We start from the raw sequence: 23,235 nt of genomic DNA on the forward strand, positions 1-23,235 counted from the left end.
TCCCCCCCAAGGCTGGGCACCCCACTTCTGAGCAGAGAGGTCCTCACACTGCCATCTCTTACTTCTCTTGGGCAGGATGTGACTCTCTGCGGTTAAGCAGCACCCAGTGTGCATCCGGCTGCCCGCCAAAGAAGTGAATAAAGCTACACAGAGCTCAAGAAGCAGCTCTGCTCACAAGCGACAGCTGGAGCGGAGAGATGCAGCCACCAGGCTCAGGTCTCCTGGATGAGTATGTGTGATTCGCAGGCAAAGGCAGAAGAAAATCTTTTCATGCCATGCTGCTTTCCCTCGGCTGTGGAGCGCCCGTGCCGCCTGGTGGCCAGCAGGGATCGATCCTTGCGCCTGGGGCACCAGCGCCAGGACACTCGCATCACCTGTGGCACCTGGGGCTGCCGGGAATGGCTGCAGGCAGGGCCCGGGGACAGCCTCCAGAACAGTTAACAACTTCGTGTGAATGGTTTTGCTTTGTAGTACTGGCTTAAGTATTTTTTGCTTAATAGGTCTGCTTTCTGTAACGTCCCAAAATTTCATTTCCTGATGAAATTTAAAGGAAAAAAAAAATCTGGCAACATGTTTTGGCCATTAGGCGTCATGAAAGATAGAAACACTTTCTGCAGATAAAATTATTTTCCAGATCCATTTGCAACATGTGTTCACAATAGCACACAAAACGCCCATGCTGCTATATTGCAAGCTCCACAGCACATTCCTATAAAGTGTCAAGTGTTCCCTACTTAGACCCATAAACAGGTGTGCAGTCTTCTTTCCCATTGGGTAAAATTAGCATGTCCCACATTCCCACCTAGCTTTCTCCTTCCAGCTGATGCCCTTTGAAGTTGGGGAAAAAAATCAATCTACTGGTTAGATGAACATCTCAGCTATCTTGAGGTGTCTCATGAGATTTGCAGGACATGAAAAATATATACAACTCTCTGTGGGCTTTTTTTTTTTTTTAATTGAAGTTTTGTCATTGCTATATTTTGGGTATTTCTAAAATCAACGGAGGCAAAACAAGTTGTAGATGAAAGACAGCAAAAGAGACAGAAGAGAACAAGAAAAAGAGTTAAATTAAAAAAAAGAGAAAAATACCCACCTACCTGGCTTTCCTGCTCTCACATAAATAATGGACAGACAGTAAATAAATAAGTTACAGGGCTCAGACAAGCCCAGGAGACTGGTGGACATGATCCTGCAAGTATATTAGAACACAGAAACACAGTTGGAAGGAGACCTGGGAGGTGATGGAGGCTGATCTGCTTCTGTCTCAGGCAGCGCCTCTCTCGAGACCCTCAGCAGCACTGATTTCTTTTTTTTTGTTAGGAAGACATGGAAATGCCTCACTGCCATCCAGCCTGGGATTTTGGTCAGGGGCAGAATTTAGCCCCTGTGATATACTGCTGGATTACAGTCAGAGCACACATAATGGAAGTTCCTTTCTAGCACCACCAGGAATTTCTAGATTTTCCAGCGGTCACTTTCACAGATCTGTCCTTAGGATAGCATGGTGGCCTGCCAGACTACTGCCAACATTAACAAAGATTCACCTGATGCTCCCAAGGTAGAACATGTCCCTGCTGTGACAATTCCCGTGTCTCCAGACCATTACTAGGAGGAGGGGCTTTAACAGACACCTGCAAAAGTAATTTCTCTACCAAGGGGTTGCATGGTGTGCCCTCAGAAAGTTCCTCACAGCTTCCCAGAGTTTGGGTGGGAAGCATCTCACTTATCCATAGCTGCCTACCATGCAGACACTGTCACTTGGATTCGTCTCAGGCATATAGATATTGGAAAATGAGAAAGCTTTATGATGTAATTTAGTTGCTTTTAGATTTGTTTTCACTTAAAGCTGAAATGAATCCTTCTCTGGTGATCCACTGACTCCTCTTCAGCTCCTCTTCTCTCACACTAAAAGGAGCCTTGGTACTGGACGACAGAAGAAAGCATGTGCTATCAAGCTGACTGCCTAGGTGAGACAGGTTCCAGCCTTGATGGCGAGCATTAACTTAAACCCTGCTTGCATGTTTAAGCATCCAGCAGTTGATGTCCTTTCTACCATATACACTTAATGAGGATTCAGGAGCTTTCTCTGCCACACCTGAACCTTAGGGAGCCACCTTTTGCTTCTTAGCATTTAACAATCCATCCTGTCCCAGCTTTCTTTATGAATACTTCTACCTTCATGTCCTGTTGGTTATTATTTACAGCCCCAAGCAGGTCTACCAAACTGATCCAGTATTAGGTCACAATGATGCCACATTAGCCAGTAGCATGATAATGACACCATAAGAATGAAAGTAATGATATAATATTAACTAATGATGATACCAGAGTCTTCCAGAAAGGATGTGGGATTTAACCTCTCTATCACAGCCACTAATTTGCAACTTCCCATGGCTACAGGGTTTCTCATAACCAGCAAGAATGCATATCCGCAGGAGGAGCACCTCTGATTGACTGAGAAAGGTAAATGCTTGCTTTGTAATAATGAAAATTTCACGATCTGTTTGAATAGGATGCACCTGGGGGACACCCACTAGTGGTAAAACCTGCTAGATTTCATTAGTGCAACCCCAAATATATTTCAGGAAACCCATTTGAGGAGCATTTCAATATAGTATATTAATTTTGCACTTCATCACTACAATTTAATTGCAAATGAGCACCAACATACATAAGTTCAGTCATTAAGCGCATACAAGTTCAGTACCTGTTCAGCAATACAGTGTCAAGTTCATTTATGTAATTTACCAACGCTTCCCCATTTATCTTAAAAATAACTTTCAAGTTCTTAAAAATCACTAACATAAAAGCACATTGATTTTTCACTGTTTTGCTACTGCCATGCTTTTTGTATTTCTCCCTGGGCAAGCAAATACGATAAATATGACAGTCAGTTCCAATGTCATTTAAAGTCACTTTCTGGGAAATTTCACTTTCAGATTTCACAAGCTAGCAGACAGCAATAAAGTGGCAATTGTTCATATGCTTTACTGATGCACTGAAGTGAAGGAAGTTTAACAAAACATAAATTTCAAGACTGTGCAATTAAGTTCTGAACTGGTATAAACTGAGAGCATCACCAAAGCTTGTCATAGCCAGCAAAGGCACAAAACCAGACCAACTGCACGTTCAGCTGGTGGAAGATTTCTTCATCATTTGAGCAGGTATGAGTCTGACAGTAAAACTGGGAGCACTTTGTCTGCATCTGCCAGATACCTTTGTGGCCTATTGGAAGAGGACATCTCCTGTGCTAATAGCAACAAAGAGAGCACAGGAGTGCACACTGACACCGTACCACCAATTCAGACTTTGACTTTGGCATCAGCTTGCCCTGATGCCACCACCACCGAGTGCTGGCCCACCAAAATTGGCAACTTACTTCTGCTGCCTTTTCCTGCTGTAGTTGAAGCAGCAGAATTGTGCCACAGTATCTACATCAATATCTACATCATGTTTCATACTACAAGTTTCACCTTCTTCACAGTGAAGGAAGCCAGAATGCACCTAGAAGAGAACCTAGAACACCCACAGAAGAGAACTCTAATATAGTGAGAGTCAAGCTCTCAAATAGTTAAGAGACACCAGAATTCGAAGTACCAAATGCAAACCTGTTTTGCTGAGTGAAAGCAACAGCTTTTGGCCACATGAACATCACCCCACATTTTCTCCACATGACCCCTGCCACAAACACATGCACAAATTCTGTGTATCATTAAGGGACTTACAAGCCATGTCTCATCACAAAATTTCAACTTTGCAAGCCTATGAATGTTATACTTGACAACACTGACTCTGCTAAACACTGCTCCTGGGATTACTTATATCATTCTAATGCAGGTATTTGTAGCAGCGCTACAGGCCAGACCTTGCCATTCTCAGCATGACTCAAATTGGTGTTTTCAGAAGTTCAGCACAGATCAAGCACTGCATTTCACCTATGCAAGAGAGTATGATTAGCCCCGTTTATTTAGTTCAAGTGAAAAATGGTTTCACCTGAGGTTTTCTGAGCTGAATTCTGATTCCAGGAAACGAAGGAATTGGTCTCGTCCTACTGGGTCCTTCAGCACCTCATCCATGGAGAAGCCCCATCTTTTCACACGCTGCTGACTAGGTTCTTTGCTGTTTGGAGAGAGAGGGGAAAAACAGATGGAATGTGCATTTCTGCCTGCTGTCCCAGCAGCTGCTGCTGTTCCTGTTAAGCAGCAAAGGGAAAAAAATTATCAGACAAGGAGACGGTGGCTGTTTTCTTAAGAATTTCCAGATATACAAGATAGCAAACAACACACAAGAAGGAGCTATAAAGACCAGGGTCATAGTTAATACGATTGTGCTGCTAATATGATTTGGGTGCTGCTTATATGGCAAAATGAGAGAGAAAGTGAATAAGGGAGACTTCTTGTACACTTCGCATAAAGAACCATTCGTTTTATGTCAAGGCAGAAAGAAATGTGCCAGCAATGTTCTCTGGGCTATCGGCAAGCTCCAGAGCATCACCCTATATCCCACACAGTACTGGCTGCTAGCCTGGAACTGCCTTCAGACTGAGAAGCAAAGAGGACAAGATTTTTAAGAAATGATTACTGCTTTGTGGTCTTGTATTTTTCACTGCCTCTGACTTTTGGGTACCTAAGTCTTGCAAGACATAAAAGCAACCCTCTCTTCCCCTCCATGACAGTCATACTCTCAGCTGGGACACTGAGATGTGGAGGCACCCAAATTCTCTCACAAGCTTTCTGCTATATTATTTCTTAATACAATCCTGCTTACATAAGCTGTTGTTTGAATTGCCAGACATGTTGCAGAGATGCCTATGGAGAGAGGCACTGCCTAGGAATTACGAGGATCCCACAAGACAGCCTACATCAGAGAGTAATTTGGGCTCACAAAGTGTTTGAAAGCTTCTGGTGTGATGGCGTCATACTATGAGACAACCATTAAAACACAGCTCAGCTGCTCACATTTGTGACAGTAGAGCCATTGTAAACAGTACGTATCTATTAAACTATATGTCTTGTCATGTCCACAGTGATTCCTAATCCTGGAGCCTTAGGGGACAGTGGCGATCTGTGCTGAAGACAAATAAGCCACGGGGGTAAATAAAATGCCCACTTTGATTTCCTCTTGCTATGGAGACTAAGCAACACTGATGGGCATGTCCTCACTCGAGGCACAGAGCACTGGGGCTGGCTCCTCCTCTGCTGAGAGAGCCACACTGGACATGGGGACATGAGAGCTGTGCTGGTGCAGAGCTATGCACCAGCCGAGTTCAGGGAATTTCCTGATGATTCCGGAAATCAGAAGCTGCTCTGCTTGCTGCTGCACAGACTGAAAAGGCCAAAGTGCTGTCTAAGACAGAAGCCTTTCTGAAACATTTCCCCAGTGCCACGAAGGATGAGTTGTACAGCGCTGACCCTGCTCAGAAGCTGGCTTTGCCATTAGAAAGGAAAGGGGCTTAGTTTCTCTGAACAGGGGCTCTGCTTTCCTGACACAAGAAACAGCCTTGCAGACAGCACAAGGGCTACCAGAGCTTTTGGGAATCATTTAATTATTCATGCAAGTTGCAACTAGATGCAGACACAAGGAGGTATCTTGCTATAGAGAATAAAATGAAAATACAAAGATGTTTGTTCTCTCATCTCACAACAATACAGCAGGAGAATCACTTTCGTAACTCTGAAATCATAACAGAAACAAAGCTTTTACTCTAGTTCTTAATAAGTCCAAGACATTAGGTTGATTATATTCCTTGGGGACACAGAAATATTTTCAAGGGTATCCAGCCACCTCAACAGACCTAGAAGTAATGATGTCTGGATTACAGTGTGGGTGGAGCTCCTCCAGAGTAGTATTTTGCAGGGGTTGCATCTGTAACCCTGCTAGGGAGGATGGAGAAATTGAGAGAAACTGACTGAAAAAGAAATCCAAAATATTGATTTTATATGAAAAGAGGCAGAGACCAGGGAACTAATTACCAGCTTCTGTGACTTTCAGAGAAGCAGGGGACAACACCTTTCACATCCCACATCACATGTGTTTTTACACAGAGAAATAACTTGCCCTTTTCCAGGAATATTGATTCATGGTGAACTGGCTCTCCTAAGCTGGCAGCATCTCAAAATTTACATGATGATTTAAGAACAGATAGTATTAGATTTGCCACTCTTTTTCTCAAAGATTTGCTAAAATGAACTCCCAGTTCTGTTTGGCACTGAACAACAACAGCAGCTCAGCTTCAGGAAAAGCTGCACAGCATTTGCAGCCATCTGCCAAAGGATGCTCTGAGTGAGCAATGAAGGTGGCATGGTGAGTGACAGCATTTTGCTATTACTCAACGTGTCCTGTACAGCAGTGGCATCTTGCACAGGGTTCTGCAATTTGGGGAGGACCTAAGAGCAGGCTCTCAAGGGTCAAAGGAGGTGTGCTGGAACAAGGATCTTGCAGAGGTATCTTGTACTAGTGGGCTCTAAGAACCAAGCCCAGGCATGCCCTGTAGGGGCATGAAATCACCCTAACTTACACAGTAATGCAAATTGAGCACATGGAAGTGAAAGGGCTGTATAAACCACAGAAATAATAAACTATACCATTCTGTTTAACTTCAGTTATGTGAGTGTATCATGTGAAGATTCAGAGATGAAACTTCCTATCCCAAAAGCCATAGGAAAAGCAAACCAATAAAATTGCAAGACAACTCTAACATTACCTAAAACTGCCAAATCTTACCTCATTTCAATGTCCCACAAAGCTGCATCATCACTTATCCAGGGGTTAGAAGGCTCAGCAGGAGTGATAAAAGGGTCATATTCCACATACTGCTCTGTGTACGCTATTAAACTGACATATTAAAAAAAGTAAAAAAGAAGAAGATAAAGACAAAGCCTGAGTACTCAGTCATGTATGAGAGATATAGGTTTTCTCTCTGCCCCTGCCTCCCCCCCCTTGTTGGAGGGCTTTTTTTCCATGTTTGGATCAGAGTGGTTCTTAGTACTCGCACACAACAGCCCCTTTTTCCTGGAAGGGTGCATGCAAGGATTTCTCTGCAACACTCACCAGTTCACTCAAGGTTTCCTCAAGGTTGGTTCTGCGGAGATGCCTACAGACAGCCTGATGTGGCAGCAAGTGAACTGATATGGTAGGACTTCCCACAGACAGCAACGTGACTCTGAAGCACGTGTCCTCCACATTTGTTGCATGCTGCTATTCCCCCCTTCCCTTTTTTTTTTTTTTTTTTTTTGCAAGGCCTTTTGTACTCACTGCTTTAAGCATTGCAAGTAACTCATCAAAATACTGTCATGCACTGTAGCTAAGAACACAATTAAGTCTCACAGGATCACAGTCCTAAGCATCAGATCTTCAGCATATAGGAAATTTTGTTTTGCCAGTGTATCAGTTAGCACAGTGACAATGCAATGTACTCAGTGTAGTTAGTTTATAATCATTAATGTAAAATGAAGTAAACTATACAGGTATTGAATAAGCACCTGGCTTTTATGCTGGTCTGCTTCAAGCCTAGAAAAAGCACACAGCCTCAAATCCTAAGAGCTGCCTGTGAAAAGGCCCATGTCTGCTTGCATTCCATTGGGCATTCCATTGGGGTTGGGACTAGGTGGCAATTTTATGAAAGGTAGGCAGTGAAAATATCAAAAGAAATTTGTCCCAGTCTATACTCGAAATACTCCAGGGCACTTTTTCCTTTTTCTGCCTCAGTCTGCCAACTAATTAAATAAGTTAATTGAGTCTCACCATACTGAAAACTAATCTATTTTCACTGTGATTGTCCATGCTAAGTGTTACCTTTGGGTCTTCCACACCTTCAAAAGACAGGAGAAGGAAAATATCCTGCGGAACCATGGGTCACAAAAGGCAGAAACTTTCCCTGACCTGCCCTACAATAATTACTTCTTTTTGTTTGTCCTAGCTCTTATCATGAGGCATTAAAATCATACACTTTTGTAACCACAGCAGGTTCCCACTGCCCCTCAGGGCACTCAGGGCTGTCTCATCTCATTTCATTAATTACATTTCACGACTGTTGTGGGTCAAGGGTTGGAGGAGGGAGCAGCGTCCAATTTCAGAGAGCAGCAATCCCAGAGACATCAATGAGAGAGAGGGGTGGTTAAAAAAATAAAACATAAAAAGCCAACAAAAACCAACACAGAGGATAAATCAGGAGGTATATGCTGTGAAACTTGAATTGCTTGTAACAAAATAATAAGGTGGCATCAGAGGGGAAAAAGTAGATGAAATAAGGGTCGATTTGCTAAACGCATGTTGCTGATTCAGTATAATGACAGGAGCTGAATTATGGCCTCATTGTCTAAACAAGGCTACAGGCAGTGGGAATCCTAAGGGAAAGCATTTCTGCCAAAAGGTAAACTTGGGCTTTTGGCTTTTCAGGTGATGCTGTGTCATTCTGGCAGAAGAGGTGATGGTTAAGAGTTCATGGAAGGGGGCAGAGCTTGCACTGAGAATCTGTCTATCTCACTATCAGGTGGCCCTGCTGAGCCTTCACAGCAACTTCAGGTGGTTGAGAGGATAACACAGGTTTGTGACACATTCTCATTTAGGGAACCAAGATTACTTTTGATAGGAAGGTGTTCGGGCTTTCCTCAGCCATTTCCGTAATGCCACATGTACTGGGATTGCATCAGCACTGCCTGACATGGTCAGGAAAAACAGTAGGTACAATTTATTCACAGTTTTACTAGAGAGTTGTCAAATGTCCTTGCCACATCCTAAAACCAACAGTGTTCATGTCCCAAGAGAGGAAAAAGGATTTGGAAGTAGAAAAACTGTTCCCTGTGTTCCTGGAGCAGCTGAGGGATGCCTCAGCCTTAAAAGCAGAGCCCAACCTGAGAAGTGCCTTGCTACTACTAACAGCACCTCCTTACTCAGCACATCTGCTCTTGGAGCACACATTCAGTGTTTCACACACAGTCTTCAGGCAACACAGGCTTCATTTCAGGCAACAGGTCAACTTAGGCCACACAAACTCATTCTCTCTCACCCACCCCCATCACTGCTGAGCCCCTCCAGGGCCTTCCTTGCCGCCCCTTGTGCCAAGCCCCACCACAGCCTGGGGCTCTCCAGCAGCACTGTCATCCACAGTCCCTCCAGACCAAGAAAATTGTTTTTTGTCCAGTTCTACTGAAAACTAACAGATTTTTCTTCTGGCATTGACAATGACATATTTATCATGGCAGTATAACTTGAACAACAGGTGTGCTATGTGGACAGGACCTGATGTTCACAGTTTTATTGAGACCATCTTATTGAATAAATACCAACCCAGAAAAAACTCAAGCAAAACACATCTGCTTGTCTGTAAATTACCAGCCTGGAAATTATTACTGTCACAGTATATTAAGGTCACCGTAAGTAAATTCAGTATATAATGAGAATTTTTGGTAAAACACAAAATTATCAGAACAGAACAAGAAAGCCCAAAACATAAATGTGAATGTGCTAATTTCAATAGTGTAAAATAGTGTGCGAAGGATTTCAGAAAGACTCTGAATACTTTCTTTCTATCTGGATAAACTTTAATTTAAATTGATAAACATTATGAGCCAGTAGGAACTTTCTGTTGAGCTCCTGCCATTTAATTTGCCTAGTTTAGTGTACACACGCTAATTACAGGAGCAAGTACTGCAAAGCACAAAATTTCATAGGGAAATTTCTTTTTAATTTGTTTAAGTAAAAATTCCTGTTATTTCTCCAGAAGAGCCATCCTTTGTCATGCCCATCATGTTCAAGACAGCTTTGCTCTGAAAGTGATGTCACAGAAAAGCATGCTGATCCGTACATTTGTCACAGCAATTCCACTGGAAACGTGCATAGCTTACAAGTATCTGAGTAGAGGAGCTGTCACTCTCAGGAAGCTAAACTTGAGCTTGTTCTTTACTTGTTCATACTTTCCTACATGGACTAAATTTTCTGCAGTCAAACTGTGCCTTGATTTGCCTCTATGAGAAATCCACCTCTTCATAACATTGCCTTGAGTAGTCCAGATACAAACCTAGTACTTTCCATAGGGTTTCACATGCATAACTGGGGGCAGAAACTGGCCCTACAACCCCAGCACAAATGAATCCCAGCATGAATGCAAACATCACATGCAACAAGATGCAAACACAGTGCCCTCCACAGAGATTTGTCAGTCTAACAGGAGAGGAGCACTCAGAGTTCATCCAGAAAGTAAAAATTGAATGCTTTTCAACTGAAAGAAGAATGACTTTTCTTTAAGTAAACACTAGACTTTAGTGATGTAGGAAATGAATGCCCTGCAATGGTTCTTTCCATTGCGATCACATTTCTCTTGCTTTTACAGTACAACATCCTCCTTTTTCACTCACTTTTTCTTAGTGGCAGAAGGGCAAATATCAAATGTCAGTGGTCAGCAGACAAGCAGCATGTCTGGACGAGGAGGGAAAAGAATTCATTGCTTGGAAATGGAACGAGCCTTTGTGCGTCCCTGCCTACTAGCTATTTCTAGAAATGCTAAATTTGAGATGAAGAAGTAATGAATAATCACATACTTGGGGACACTCACCTTTCTGCTACTTTGGACATCTTTAAACAATGCCTGTCTATCTGCAGGTTCAGAAAAGTTATCTGAGGAGAGAGATGACAAGGGCATTAACAATCCAGGAGCTCCACAGCATGCATTGATCACATCCCAACACACTATTGATTTCTCATTCCAAACAGCTTGAAAGTAACTCAGAAAGAAATGGGACCCTCCCCCAGGTAATAGAAGCAGCTTACTAGCTGCTTCTATCAGGAGTCTCCATTTCATGTAGCAAAGTCCCAGGGGGAGCTTCAGAAGAAATAATTAAAAGTAGGAAAGACATATTTGGAGCTGAGGTTCCTAGACAACTCAGAGTGCAATGTGATCCTTATTTTATAACACACACTTTCATTTCTCTAACCAAGAAAATAAAGGTTTCAAAGTACATTTGTACTGTGCTATAAAGTAGTTCTTCACATACTCTGCAGTCCATATTGCCTATGATGGAAAAAGCTCAAGAGATGTAGTGTTCAGACTCAGTTCAGAAGATCAGTCTAAAACTGGCTGCCTAAGAAACATGTTTAATGCTGTCTTTACTAAAAAGCTGACCCAGCAGTTCCTGCCCATACTTCAGCGAGAGCTGTTTCTTGCAGGAGAGCAATTTTGAGCGAGAGCTCCCCATGGAGGGGCAAGAACCCATGATTCAGACCTTTCCTCAGGTCAATTCCTCAGAGCAATTCTAAAAATAACTTTTTCCCAGTTCCCCAGAAGCACCATGCCTGTGTTCTGGCTGTGCCAGCTTCTCTAGCTTTTGTCAGTGCCCACTTTTCAGGCATTCTCGGTGGATGGAAATTAATCTGCCTACTGGCCCACAAAGAAAGTAATCAGAAGGTTAGTGTTGCCCATAACTGCACTGCTCAGTTAATACACATCTTTAAATGCTTACTGCTTGACATAAAGGAAGTGAGGATCAAGCATAGTTAAACCAATGGTGGTTTTTGCTGATATCTCTACAATGTTAAATGTTCTTTTTTTTTATTTAAGCAGAAAACAACTGCCTGACTGTTCCAGATGCACCCAGCTCTCAGGACAACTGAACTGCTGCATAGACATCTACTTACTTGTTTCCGGAAATCCTCTTTTGTAGTTTTGCGTATGGGTTGGGAGGGCACATGAACAGGGCTTTGGGGCTGAGATTCCTCTGTAACCCCATACACTGACTGCAAGGAACCAGCAAACAAACAGAATAGATGAGAGCTTTTTCTCTGTTATGCAATGAGAAGTGCAGTATGCAAAACAGTAAGGTAATAAGCCAACAATTTCCTACATTTTTTTTCCCCACTCAGGTAAACAATCATTCAGCCGGAAGCAAAACTGACAGATCTGACTGTGCTGCAGATGTCTGCATTTGGGATGTCTGTAGGCATGCCAGCGGTGTGCTCAGAGCTTCCTTCACAGCTTGCTTTCCAGCAAAACACTCTCACCTGAGACCTTCCCCTGTTGCATATGAGGTGTCCACTCTGTGCTGCTGCAGTCTATAGGGGTGCTTCACAGGACTTACTGAAAAAGGAGCTTATCTTAAATACTAAAATACAGCTGATCATTTTTAGGAGCTCTGAGGGCTGTGTCTCTTGTATTTGCAAGAGGAATGCTGTGAATGATTGTTGTGGCGAAGTAAGTGCAGAAAAAATGTACTAGAATCCAACCCTTTTCTTTCATTTTCTTCCACTCACTTGAATTTCTTGTCATAAAACTACATATCAAAGAAAGAGCTTTAACCAGGTGTCAATCGCTCAAGTTCACACGAACCTGAAGATTGACTTCTAGCCATTTGTTTTCAGGACAGAGACTTACACTGAAAGTAATATCAACTGTCCTGTCATTTAGGATTTTTGCTTTTCAATTTATGTTCAAAAGAGATGGGTGAATATCTCTGCTGAAATTTAACTACCAATGGAATTTAGCAGTCTAATTTCACCTCTGAAACTAATAAAAACACATAAGAGTAAGAACTTGCTGGAAGTCAAGAGAATCCAAGCTGCAAATGATCAAGCCTTCGAGATTATTAAGGCACATAAAGCACTCTGAAAAACCTGTGTCCAAATAACTTCTGAGAAGTGTGACCCAAGTGTTTTTGCCAACTGATTTTATTTTTATGGGAATGTAGAGACAGTAGACATCTGTTGCTAAAACTGCAATAGTAAATTCACCAATTAAATCAAAACAGAACTGACATTTGCCAAACCCATCTTCTGATTTCTATTGGGAAAGTCTGATATACTCTAGGTGTCAAGAATGAATGATGTTAAAAAAACATGAAAGAAAACCAGAAACTCACGCTGACCTTTTTCACCTTCTGTGGGTTTTTCATACGACGACACTTTCTAATGTCCATTTCCGTGGTGTTCACACAGCCCGGCTGAAAAGAGACAGTTAAAGGAGATGGGTATCACATTAGTGTCTTCTGCTTACAGTCTGCATGCTTCCTTACCTACCTAAAATAGAGTTTAGATCTTGTCCAAAATTCTTTCCTTATGTTTGCACTCATAGATTATGCTTTCTAAACAAGAGAGTGCACATACCCAAAGTTGGCATCTCAGCATCAAATCCGTTTACTTCTAACTTCAGCACCAAGCAGAAATGCCTCAGCTAAGAGGAGAGCTTTTTCTAGGAAGTCTGTGACAAACTGCTTTTCTTCCGCACAAAAAAAGATCTTCAATACTTGATATTTATAATATATTTCTGAGTCAACAGTTCCAAGCATGCACAAACCAATAATGTCTGAGATACTTTTGTAGAAGCATGTTCTAAATTGTGAGGAAAATCCATACAGTGACCTTAAAGACAATATCACTGTGCAATTCACGGCACAGTGTTAAATGAATTAAAACTGATCATTTAAGAAAGGCTTTACCACAGGCCTGTGCACATCCCAGAATGCTCTCTCCTGGCTGTCCAAAATTTTCCTTTCTGTTTTGTCCTTTTTCCTGTCAATTCTGAAAAAAAACAAAAAAAAACAAAAAAAAACCAAACTTGTGTGCATAAACACACAAGTTACCACACAACTATTTTTTCCTTGTTACATTTTCTAGCTAGAGTTTTAACTCAGTGACAAAAATGTTCAGAAATCTCTCTCTCTCTCTATTTTTTTTTTTTGTATAGAAACGTTACTCTGACTTCCAAGTCCATACATCATGAGCAAAACATCATGGATTTTTACTGCAATGTGTGTCAAGAGGACTTTTCCTATTAAGATGGAAAATTTATCTTAACATATGTTTGTTTGTTTGTTTTCCACCTGGTAAGAAAAGCTTCCTTTCCTGATGCTCTCTTCCCAGACCATTTAGCTTTGGCTCCGTCAGCATCATCTGGCCTGTATCTCTGGGCATCTCTCTCCTGCAGGCTGAAGGGCCACCTCAGAAGGTCCTGCTGCACCCAGAGACCTCACTGCTATGATCACAGACTCCTATGAGGCAGCTGCCCAAGGCCCCTGAGCAGTGACAGCATAGGCAACACTTGTGGTCGCTGTGCCTGGAGATTCCAACAGAGCGGCTCCATCTGCCCTGGTGCTGGCAGTGTGGGGTGACAGCGTGAGTGACAGGGCCCAGCTCACTGACAGTGTTGTGCAAGCCAGCACTCATCTGGAGATATGTGATGGGGTTGGCATGGGTGTAAGTCACTAATTTCAGCCATCATGTAGCCAGTAAATTGATTCACTCAAAGCATACACATCACAGGCCACTGGAGGTTGTTCAAAGCAGCTGTACCTGTACCTCTCAGCAGCATCTAGCAATTCATGTCTGATGCTCAGCTCTACACGTGAGCACAGCACAGTCACCATCAGCTTATAGGACCTGCCTGCATAAAGACAGATGACACCCAAAGAGGAGGAACCCTGCGTAAACCCAGATGACACCCTTGCCTCCAGACCAGGCTTGAGAGGCTGACAGCATCCCCATGCTGACTTCTTGCACTGCTGCCACCTAGGATAATGACAGCAGTGAGAGAAAGCACAAGCAAGCTACAGCTTCTGACAATCAGGTTCTCACCTCTCTTGTCTTTCTTTAGGAGAGGCAGTGATTCTCAGCTGAGTCTGTGCTAGAAGTGTACCAAGGAAATTGGGGACTGAGGCTGACGCATCTGAACACCCCTTCCCTCCCCACAAAATCCTGGAGTCCAGCGCATTTTGGAGCTGGCTGAGATAAAAGAAACCAGCTCAGCATGAGCAGCCACCAGACACCACTTCACTGTACCGAGCTGAGGAGCAAACACAGAACGCAAAACCAGGAGAAATGCTTTTTAGATGCTTTGCTTTGTTCTCTGTTTTAGTTAATACACTGCCAAGCACTGCCTTGTGAATTCTAGTCCATTTTTTTCTCTATGAAAAGATGAGTATGCAGTGCTGACCCTGTAAAAAATCTGAAATTAATATTTCTTTCTTAGGAAATAATTTATGCTGTAAATGGAATGCAGAATTTTGTTTTGACTGAGATTTTTTCCCTTTTGGCAACAAACCTTTAAGTAAATGAAAGTACAACTGCTAGTGTAACTTCCAATTTTTTCTTCTAAGCAGAACACTGGTATTCTCTTCAGAAAAAAAATCCCTTAATTGCCTTGTTATTTTGAGGATAATTACCACATACTTAAATAGTGCATAATTACAATTAATCAAAATTCCAACGAGTTAATCAAAGATAGAGACCAATGCCTCAGCCACCCCCTCAAGTAAAAGTGTCCCTTAACTTTTTAGCATCTGATGCTAAAAGCGCACATTCTTTCCATTAATACAGCCCGTTAGTACCCTGTATTCTTATACACCATCTTCATCAGCCTTCCAGTTTTACAGGAGATGATTATGTGCACAAAATGGGCACACGGGCTGTTAGGTACACTAGTCTACAAACCCTGGACAACGCTCATTTTGCAGCAATAATGACAACATGCTAAAAACATCGAACTGTTTTTGGAAAGATGTGAACAAGAATGAGCATTTCAACTGTGAGTAGAAGACGGAAAAAAAAAAACAAAACAGTATTTAGTTGGAGTAATTTTCATATAAGTGGTACCCAATCCTCCACACTGTTAATCCAGCATAAACGGGAGTGCAGAAAATAGAGGTACAGCTGAGTTGACTGGGGATTGCTATAAATGAGAAAAACACAGTCTGTTGTAAATAGCACCTTTATAAGCACTTCTAAATAACAGTATTTTAAAAATACTTTACAAGCATCGAGTTATAGAGACCAATATCAAAATTTTGTTCTTTCCATTTACGGGAAATAAAAATACTATCCAACAGTAGAAGCAGAATGTGCAAGTGAATCGCCCAATCTTGCATGGAAAATTCAGGCTCAGGAACTCCTGATGGGCATTTCTACGCAGAGACATTTAAACACGTCTTTCAGATTCTGGCACAAACCTTAGCAACTGGCTCTCTATTGTTTCCAGTCTGCTGATGATTTACCAGTTCCATCTGAGCTTAGCTGCAGTGAAGACTTTAAGAGAGAAACTCTCGGAGTCCCCCTCCCTGTGCAGCCCTAGATACTGGGGCAATTCACTGCGCCAGAATTACTCACTTCACTTGGGCCTCAGCTTGCATGAAGATGAATTCCCATTTCCTTGCAAATGCTCTCTGAAGTCTTGCTAAGTTTTCCTGACAAAAGATGAAAATAGTTAAGAACAATTAATTCTAGTAATTACAACAATTGCTTGAGAGCATTTAGTACGTTGGGAGTTAATTTTATTTCCCCCCCTTTTTTTTTTTAAGCTGGAGAACTCAAGACATGGAAGTCAGTGCTGGTTTCAGGTGATTTATACCATAGGCAAAGCAAGGTCATGACACATCTTTTCAGGCTGCAGCCAAGAGGACCCTGTCAGGAGAAGTAATAGAGTGTGATGAAGACAGCCCGAGATCTCTTAGTAAAATGGTGATGGTCTTGTTCCCAAAAGATAATACTGAGAAGCTCTGCAAAGCTGACAATTTCCATTTGTGATAGCAGATGGCTGCCACCTGCATGATTCCCTCTCTTTGCTACTTCCTTTTCCTCCCCACACTGGTTCCTTTTGCTAAGGTGTAAAGCCTGAGCATCCCCTGCTCTGTTCAGCCCTGAGGAGCACTGCACAGCTGCACCGCACTCTAGTCTGGGAATTGCCAGAATGATTCACAAAAGGAAATAGCTTGTTTGTCTGAACAATGAAAATAGCTCACTGAGAGACCAGATCCAGATGCAGCCTTTTTCCTGCATCTGAAGAATTCTAGTTCAGGTCTATTGCAGAGAGCATCAGGATCTGAACATTTGGAGATGGGTGTAAGTTCCTCACAGACCGAGGTCAAGCTCACTGACACGGCCAGAATCTGAGGCTCAAAAAGCACCTTCTATGATTCTATGAAGTCACATCCACAACCACTTGAAGACTAGTGGTCTATGAGACCACTAACCCGACCCATTACAGCTGGTTCAACTGTTACAAATTTTCTTTGAAAATGAACAATATTAGTTCTACTGTTGTTCTTTTTACATTGATTCCATTTAAGAAAATGCTTAAGCGCATGCATTTCAGTGCTAGAAGTCTCCCTACTTTTTACTTCAAGCTCTTGTATAACACAAGACAAAGCTTGGCTCAGTTACCACCAAGTCTACTTAAGAATTTCAGTATTCTACATGGAGGAAAACAGTTAAGCAAATGATTTACAGCTGTGCCAAGCTGTGATGATTTCCTTTACTGTGAACCACTTGTAATATCTGCAGAAAGAATTTTTTTGTGGCTTTGATTTATTTTTTATTTTAAATTATGTTCATATGTGCCCTCTGGAGTAAATATGATGAAGCCAATTAAATATCACCAATTGAAACATTCTTTGAATCATGCTTATGTTTGTTCAGTTATAAATTAAAGTTAAATCCAATCATGCAAGCTCAATCATACAATGAAGAGCTCTGCTTTACCAGCAGAAACTGGGAGTTGCTTGTGAATGATGCAAGCAGAACCTCAAATGAAATGTCCCCTGTGACGCTTTGTAGAGATTCTCTTTGGAAACTCCAAGGCGGTGCTGGTGCCTGCAGAGAAATGTCCTCATGCTACATCTACAAAAGTTGGTACTGAATGTACAGGACTCCTTCCCACTCCCCTAAACCTGTTTCTCTCACGTGTGCTCAATTTACATCTCCAGTGCTGGGTCTGCTTCAGCTCTCATAATGACTAGGAAAAGTCAGTGCCATTCTTACCTGATTGTCTTTAATTAAGGGAGCAAAGTATGAATGAAGAAGCGACCTCTAATCGTGCAACGCAATATTCACAAGAAGAATGAGAGACTGCCAAGATCTAATTATTTGCCATCATTGGCTTGTTGCTACTCTCAGCAGACAACTATGTGCAAAATTACTTAGCCATAACCTCATGGCATGTGTGGGAGTGTGTGCTGCAGAACCGTCTTTTGTTGTTTTATCATAGATATTTAGAGTACTTACAGTTAATTGGTAGGCTGTGACCAATTTTAATGGTTTTAATAATGAAACAAAAAGTATTCAGAAGTGAAAGTTCAGTAAAATGTCATATAAATGTATATGGATTATTATATTCCTTCCTTTATGTCTGTACTTCACAATTAGAACTCGTGGGACAAGGGTGGATTAGACAAGTGGCAATTTTTGTATGCCCTCTGCTGAAAGAACCAAATGGTGTATATGCATATCTATGTGTACAAAACACACATAGATATATAGTAGAAGGAAATATAGTAGAAGGAGAAAATGTGTTCTAGGAAAAAAAGAATAGAAATCCCTATAATATACACAATATAGATGTGTTCAATAATAAACATGAACACACAAGTCCACTAGAGCCATTTTTGTGAAAAACACTTCACTGAAAAAATCCACATTGGACATTCAACAGTTATGCTGCTGAACCAGTAAACGAGAAGAAAGACAGAAAGCAAAGTTCAGCTTGTCAGACTGATATACACTGCTAGCATTCAAAGAAACTCATTTCAACACTGACATTCCTGCCTCCATCCTCCTCTCCCTACTGACCCAAACTCTGCACTCTCAGAAGCTGAGTTTGGTGATATTTTTTATTAATAATAATTTCATAAGAGAAAACGCTCCCTGAATAAGTGTGATAGCATACTGAATACACAGTCCAAGCTTCATAACTGAAAACTTTCCTTTACAGTATGTAACTATAGTATGTAACTACATGCCATGGGTCGTCATCCATGATTTCTGCAGGTTCATATCTGCTATATAAACCAGGAAGTGTTAACTGGAAAGAGGAAACCAATGTAAACTTTTATGTGATTTGCCTCTTGGTGCTGATGCTTTAACTGGAGAGGCTGCAGAGCTGGGGACATTCCTCATTCATGAGCCTGATGTTTTTTCCAGATGAACCTTCAACAAATTCTGACAGCTAAAAAAAGACACACAGTAAAGGCTGACCCCAAGGCATTAAATGGCAGCATTCAGCTGGCAAACAAAGCCTTCCCCTATGCCCCCACACACTAAACTTTAGCAGGAGTGTACCTACGGCTTCATAATCGGCCAGCTCCAGCCTAGCTTTGTTCTGCATGGTCCGTTTGCAAAGATAGATGGCTAAAGGGAGAAACAGAACAGAAAACAATTACAGACAGATTATTAGTACAAGATCTTGAAAAAAACACAAACCTCCACAATCTTCTCATCTGAAGGCAACATAAGCCAAGGAATGAAAGGGCTGAATACCCAGCTGACATTATGTGCTAGCAATCAGAGAGGCCTTAAACATCTGGGACATCTCATTTAAAAGTGCTGAGAGTTGATGCCTGGTCCTAACAAGATGTCTGAGAAAGACACAATTACTTCTGGTGCTGGTAAAAGATTTAGCATTAGCAACCTGTTCCCCTCAGCACTTTGGAAAAATTCCTTCAAAAGCGAGCAGCCTTGTATATCTCTGCATCTCCTTCTCTCTTAAAGAATAATTAGGAAGAAATAAATCAAGATATTGAAATGATAAAATATTTTAGAAATACAGGCTGGATCATAGAAGTATAACTTGAGCAAGTTTTCGTTTGCTCCATCCACTTATTTTGTACATTTCAAACAACTGAGAAAAACTCTCACCGATTTCACCATACACAAACACTGCAGAAATTGGTGCAAGCTGGGATTCAGAGGGTACCTAACCAGTTCCAGGCTACCTTCTGGGATTGGCTCAGCTGGACTGTCAGCACAGCCCATTTCCGCTGAAGGCTGAAACAAAATATGCACACCCGGGGTATACAGTCAGACGTGATGCATAAAAAAGATCCAATTCTCTCATTTCGTGATGAAATCCGGGAGTGAATTGCATAGATTTCCCTGCCTTTTGCCTTCTTTTTGTACTGCAGGGCCAGGTAAAGATTAGCCAACAGTGCACCAAACTGGCATGGGGCAGAAGGCAAAGCATCCTCTATAGAAATAACATTTTTCAGAAATGTTTGGGTTTTCTTTGAAAACCATGAGATTTTGATTTGCACATAAATATGATTTTCTGGCACTTCCATGAATGTTTTTCATTGGGAACCTCATCATCTATGTAAAATACGACAAAAAACAGTGATATTTGTGTTATTTTCCTCAATGCCATTCCTGTAATTTTAACATCCTTATAACAAGCCAACATTATGCATGATAACCAGAGCTGATTGGGTCAAATATATTTATTTCTATACTTCTCAAAAGCAGCTTCACCTGGAAGACGAATAATAATACCAAATAAACTGAGAGTCTTGCAGTACTTCTCCACACAAGGCAATGACCTGCCATTAGCAAGTTCATTACTGTCCTGTGAGCAGTTCTGTGCAAATAACAAAAGTATGAAGAGCTGCTGGGATTTCAGTTTTATTTGGGTCTACTGCTAATTTGGGATTAACTCCTGGGAAGACTCCATCTGCACAGACCTCTGATATGCAGAGGCTGATTATAAGCATATGTTAGAGATTTCTGGGATAGATGAAAATCTGTCACTACAGGGTTCAGAGCTAATGCAGTCGCAGCTCATCCAGCTGTGGGTCGGCTCATGTGGGGCTTGATTTGAGGTGTACTGTTCCACCCAATGCCTTTGCTGCACAATAGCCAGACAGTGGAACCCAGTTATTGAACAAACACCATAGGCAGAAACACAACCTCCCTCTTCAGGCTGTTACTCTGATATTTACAAAAAATACATTTGGTATGGTTCAGACACATATATGGTGACTGTTTGTAAAATCTGGAAGCCATTTTGCAAACAATGAACAGCATTTTGTCCTAAGCAGTCCCCTCACTGGGATAAACACATAAGTCTGCATTAGCTTCCCTGCAGTGGAGGACTGCAAATGAACTATCACACGACAGATAGCATCGCAAGGTACTTTTCCACCCTGGCAAACGACTCTCAGAATCCGGAATGATGAATAATTATTACTTGGGAAAGAAAAAAATGATTATTCAGGGAGGAGTTATAAACTGATCTTAGATTATGAGGTATTTCAAAAGAGGCATTTCCAGAAGCTCCTGCTTTATGGGCACACACATGGATTCACTTCCTGTTTGAGTGCCACACCAGGATGCATCAATTGATTTTATCATTCAGCTGTGAAAGAAGTGTAGTTCTGGAAGAGACAGCAATATTGCACGGAGACAGCTAAAGATAACAATACTGACATATTTTCTTTATGTATTATCACTGTCTGCAGGCATTCACACATCTAATACCCCATGTTACAGTTTATTAGCTCATAAAGCACACTCAGTTTTCTCTTTATACCAGCTAGAAGCTGGTAATCTTAAATTAAAAAAAAAAAAAAGTGTGATGTCATGCACCACAGAAGCTTAGCTACGGGATGCCATCAGTTATATACTGATGTATTGATCAGCCAGACAAGTGCCCAAATGAGGTAACTTTTTATTGATCGACATATCAAATTCAGCTACAGATCAAAGCATGCTCTCCTACAAAAGCCATACTGATATTATTTAAGATTCCCACAGTGCAATATTCTGCTTGCCATAAATCCTGCTGAAACGAACAGAGCTACTGGAGAATGAAGGCAACAGTATGTGAAATCCTGGCCCTGCTGAACTTGTCAGCTGAAGGACAATTTCTTCCATCACAAACTTTCTGTACTAGCTTTCTGCAATGAAATAATTATGCTCTCACCATAATCTGTGTTTTCTGGCTCCCAGCAGTTTGAAGGCCAAAAGTATGGTGCCTAAGAAACAACATAAGCATTTTCATAATTTAAGAGATGAAAAGCAAATCAGATGCAGAAAAATTGTTAAATACAAAAAGAATTACACATCTACAGCCCAGTCTCTATTCGCAGGGGAAGGAAAGAATGCTACAGTTCTCAGTAAAATTGACGATACTCTTCCAGAAAGGTATCCTCTCTAACATTCCTCACTGCAGGTAGAAACATTGCAGTTCTGATTGAAGACATCTACCCTGATGGCATTTTAGACACTCCTTCCTTCTCATCCGAATACAGACTCCTTACTCTCTATCACCAGAACTTCCTCTTTCCCCAGGAATTCCCAGGCACCCAGATTTATTTACTTACTTACTTACTTAGGACGATGAGAAAATCTTTGAGGCCTTTTATATACGCCACAGGCCAACTTGCTTTTTTTGGAGTGGCTTCCAGTTTGATTGATAGCCAACAAAACAATTCACTTCAAAATCAATCAGACGTAAGAGCTCAAAACTCAGCTGATTAAGGTCATTCTGAAAGCAGAAGTCCTGCTAAGCTTTCTGGTTTGGTTTTCTATCCAAGTCTGCATATTGCAGTTGCTATAATTAATTACAAGATATTACTACATCTGGTTGTATCTCAGTTTTGACATGAATGAAAAATAATGTCCTTGTGACCACACAAATTACAGAACGCTGTTTTGCATTAGTGATGCAATTCCACAAAAATGCATAGGACATTTACACACATACGAAAACTATTCCCTGCACCAATGTACAGTGAGAAAACTCAGAGGGATCAAACAGCACTTGGTTCAATACACCGCACTGATATATATCTCCTGAACTTCACAAGATGATGAGCTACTCTTAAAGAGGGGACTGATGTCAAGGTAGAAAGTGTCAAGTAATGGAAAGTGGAGTAATGGAAAAGAAAAACGATCCTATCAGCTTATTTTTGCAGAAAAGGTCTGAGGAGAATTGTTGCAGGAAATGACAACAGGCAAACAGTAAACACAATTGCAGGAAAAGATAAGGGGAGAGAAAAAAAAGTCAATAAGCAGTCAAAACAATTTGATGGTGTAGTTTACACGGGCTTAAAATAAGAAATTAAATGATACTCTGCTTTTGAAACCTGGCACTGGATTATTTGAGAATTAAACTTCCTATGGTATCACAAAAACACAACTAAACAGGCAATCAGCATTGCCCCTGCTTCTGCCAAGCCTTGTATAATGAGAATAGTAGGACTCAGTAAAAAGCAAGAGAACTGTCATGAAAAATAGCCTGAGTGAGCCAGGTAATCAGAAGGTGGGCAGAGATACGCTTAGGCCTGTGATCTCCCTGTTCATTTTTTGTTGTTGGTTGCTGTTGTTGTTTTTTTCCCTGTTCCCTGTGCCATTGGTCTCGTGTGATAACAATAGCACATTAGGAGTGGGACTGTGAGCATGAGCAGCAGCAGCAGATGCAAAGATGAGAACATGCTTTTCAAATAAAAACTAAAAAAGAAAAAACAAATGGAAAGGAAAAAATGGTAC

At 41.4% G+C, this 23,235-nt stretch overlaps 1 protein-coding gene across 4 annotated transcripts in view; it reads right to left on the reverse strand.

Moving 5' to 3' along the window:
• Nucleotides 1–23,235, reverse strand: part of RGS6 (regulator of G protein signaling 6) — a 232,904-nt gene that overhangs the window by 35,523 nt on the left and 174,146 nt on the right. For all 4 annotated transcript variants that reach the window (XM_042876246.1, XM_042876030.1, XM_042876180.1 and 1 more), the window contains exons 6-14: nucleotides 21,668–21,719; nucleotides 19,037–19,101; nucleotides 16,087–16,163; nucleotides 13,425–13,506; nucleotides 12,855–12,929; nucleotides 11,632–11,730; nucleotides 10,553–10,614; nucleotides 6,724–6,834; nucleotides 3,994–4,119 (exon numbers count right to left, since the gene is read on the reverse strand). In XM_042876246.1, the coding sequence (XP_042732180.1) occupies nucleotides 3,994–4,119; nucleotides 6,724–6,834; nucleotides 10,553–10,614; nucleotides 11,632–11,730; nucleotides 12,855–12,929; nucleotides 13,425–13,506; nucleotides 16,087–16,163; nucleotides 19,037–19,101; nucleotides 21,668–21,719 (749 nt within the window). The remainder of the gene's footprint in view (nucleotides 1–3,993; nucleotides 4,120–6,723; nucleotides 6,835–10,552; nucleotides 10,615–11,631; nucleotides 11,731–12,854; nucleotides 12,930–13,424; nucleotides 13,507–16,086; nucleotides 16,164–19,036; nucleotides 19,102–21,667; nucleotides 21,720–23,235) is intronic.

This window comes from Lagopus leucura, unplaced genomic scaffold (genome assembly GCF_019238085.1).
Source record: "Lagopus leucura isolate 7727_CA_CO unplaced genomic scaffold, USGS_WTPT01 Super-Scaffold_1, whole genome shotgun sequence".
NCBI lineage: Eukaryota > Metazoa > Chordata > Aves > Galliformes > Phasianidae > Lagopus > Lagopus leucura.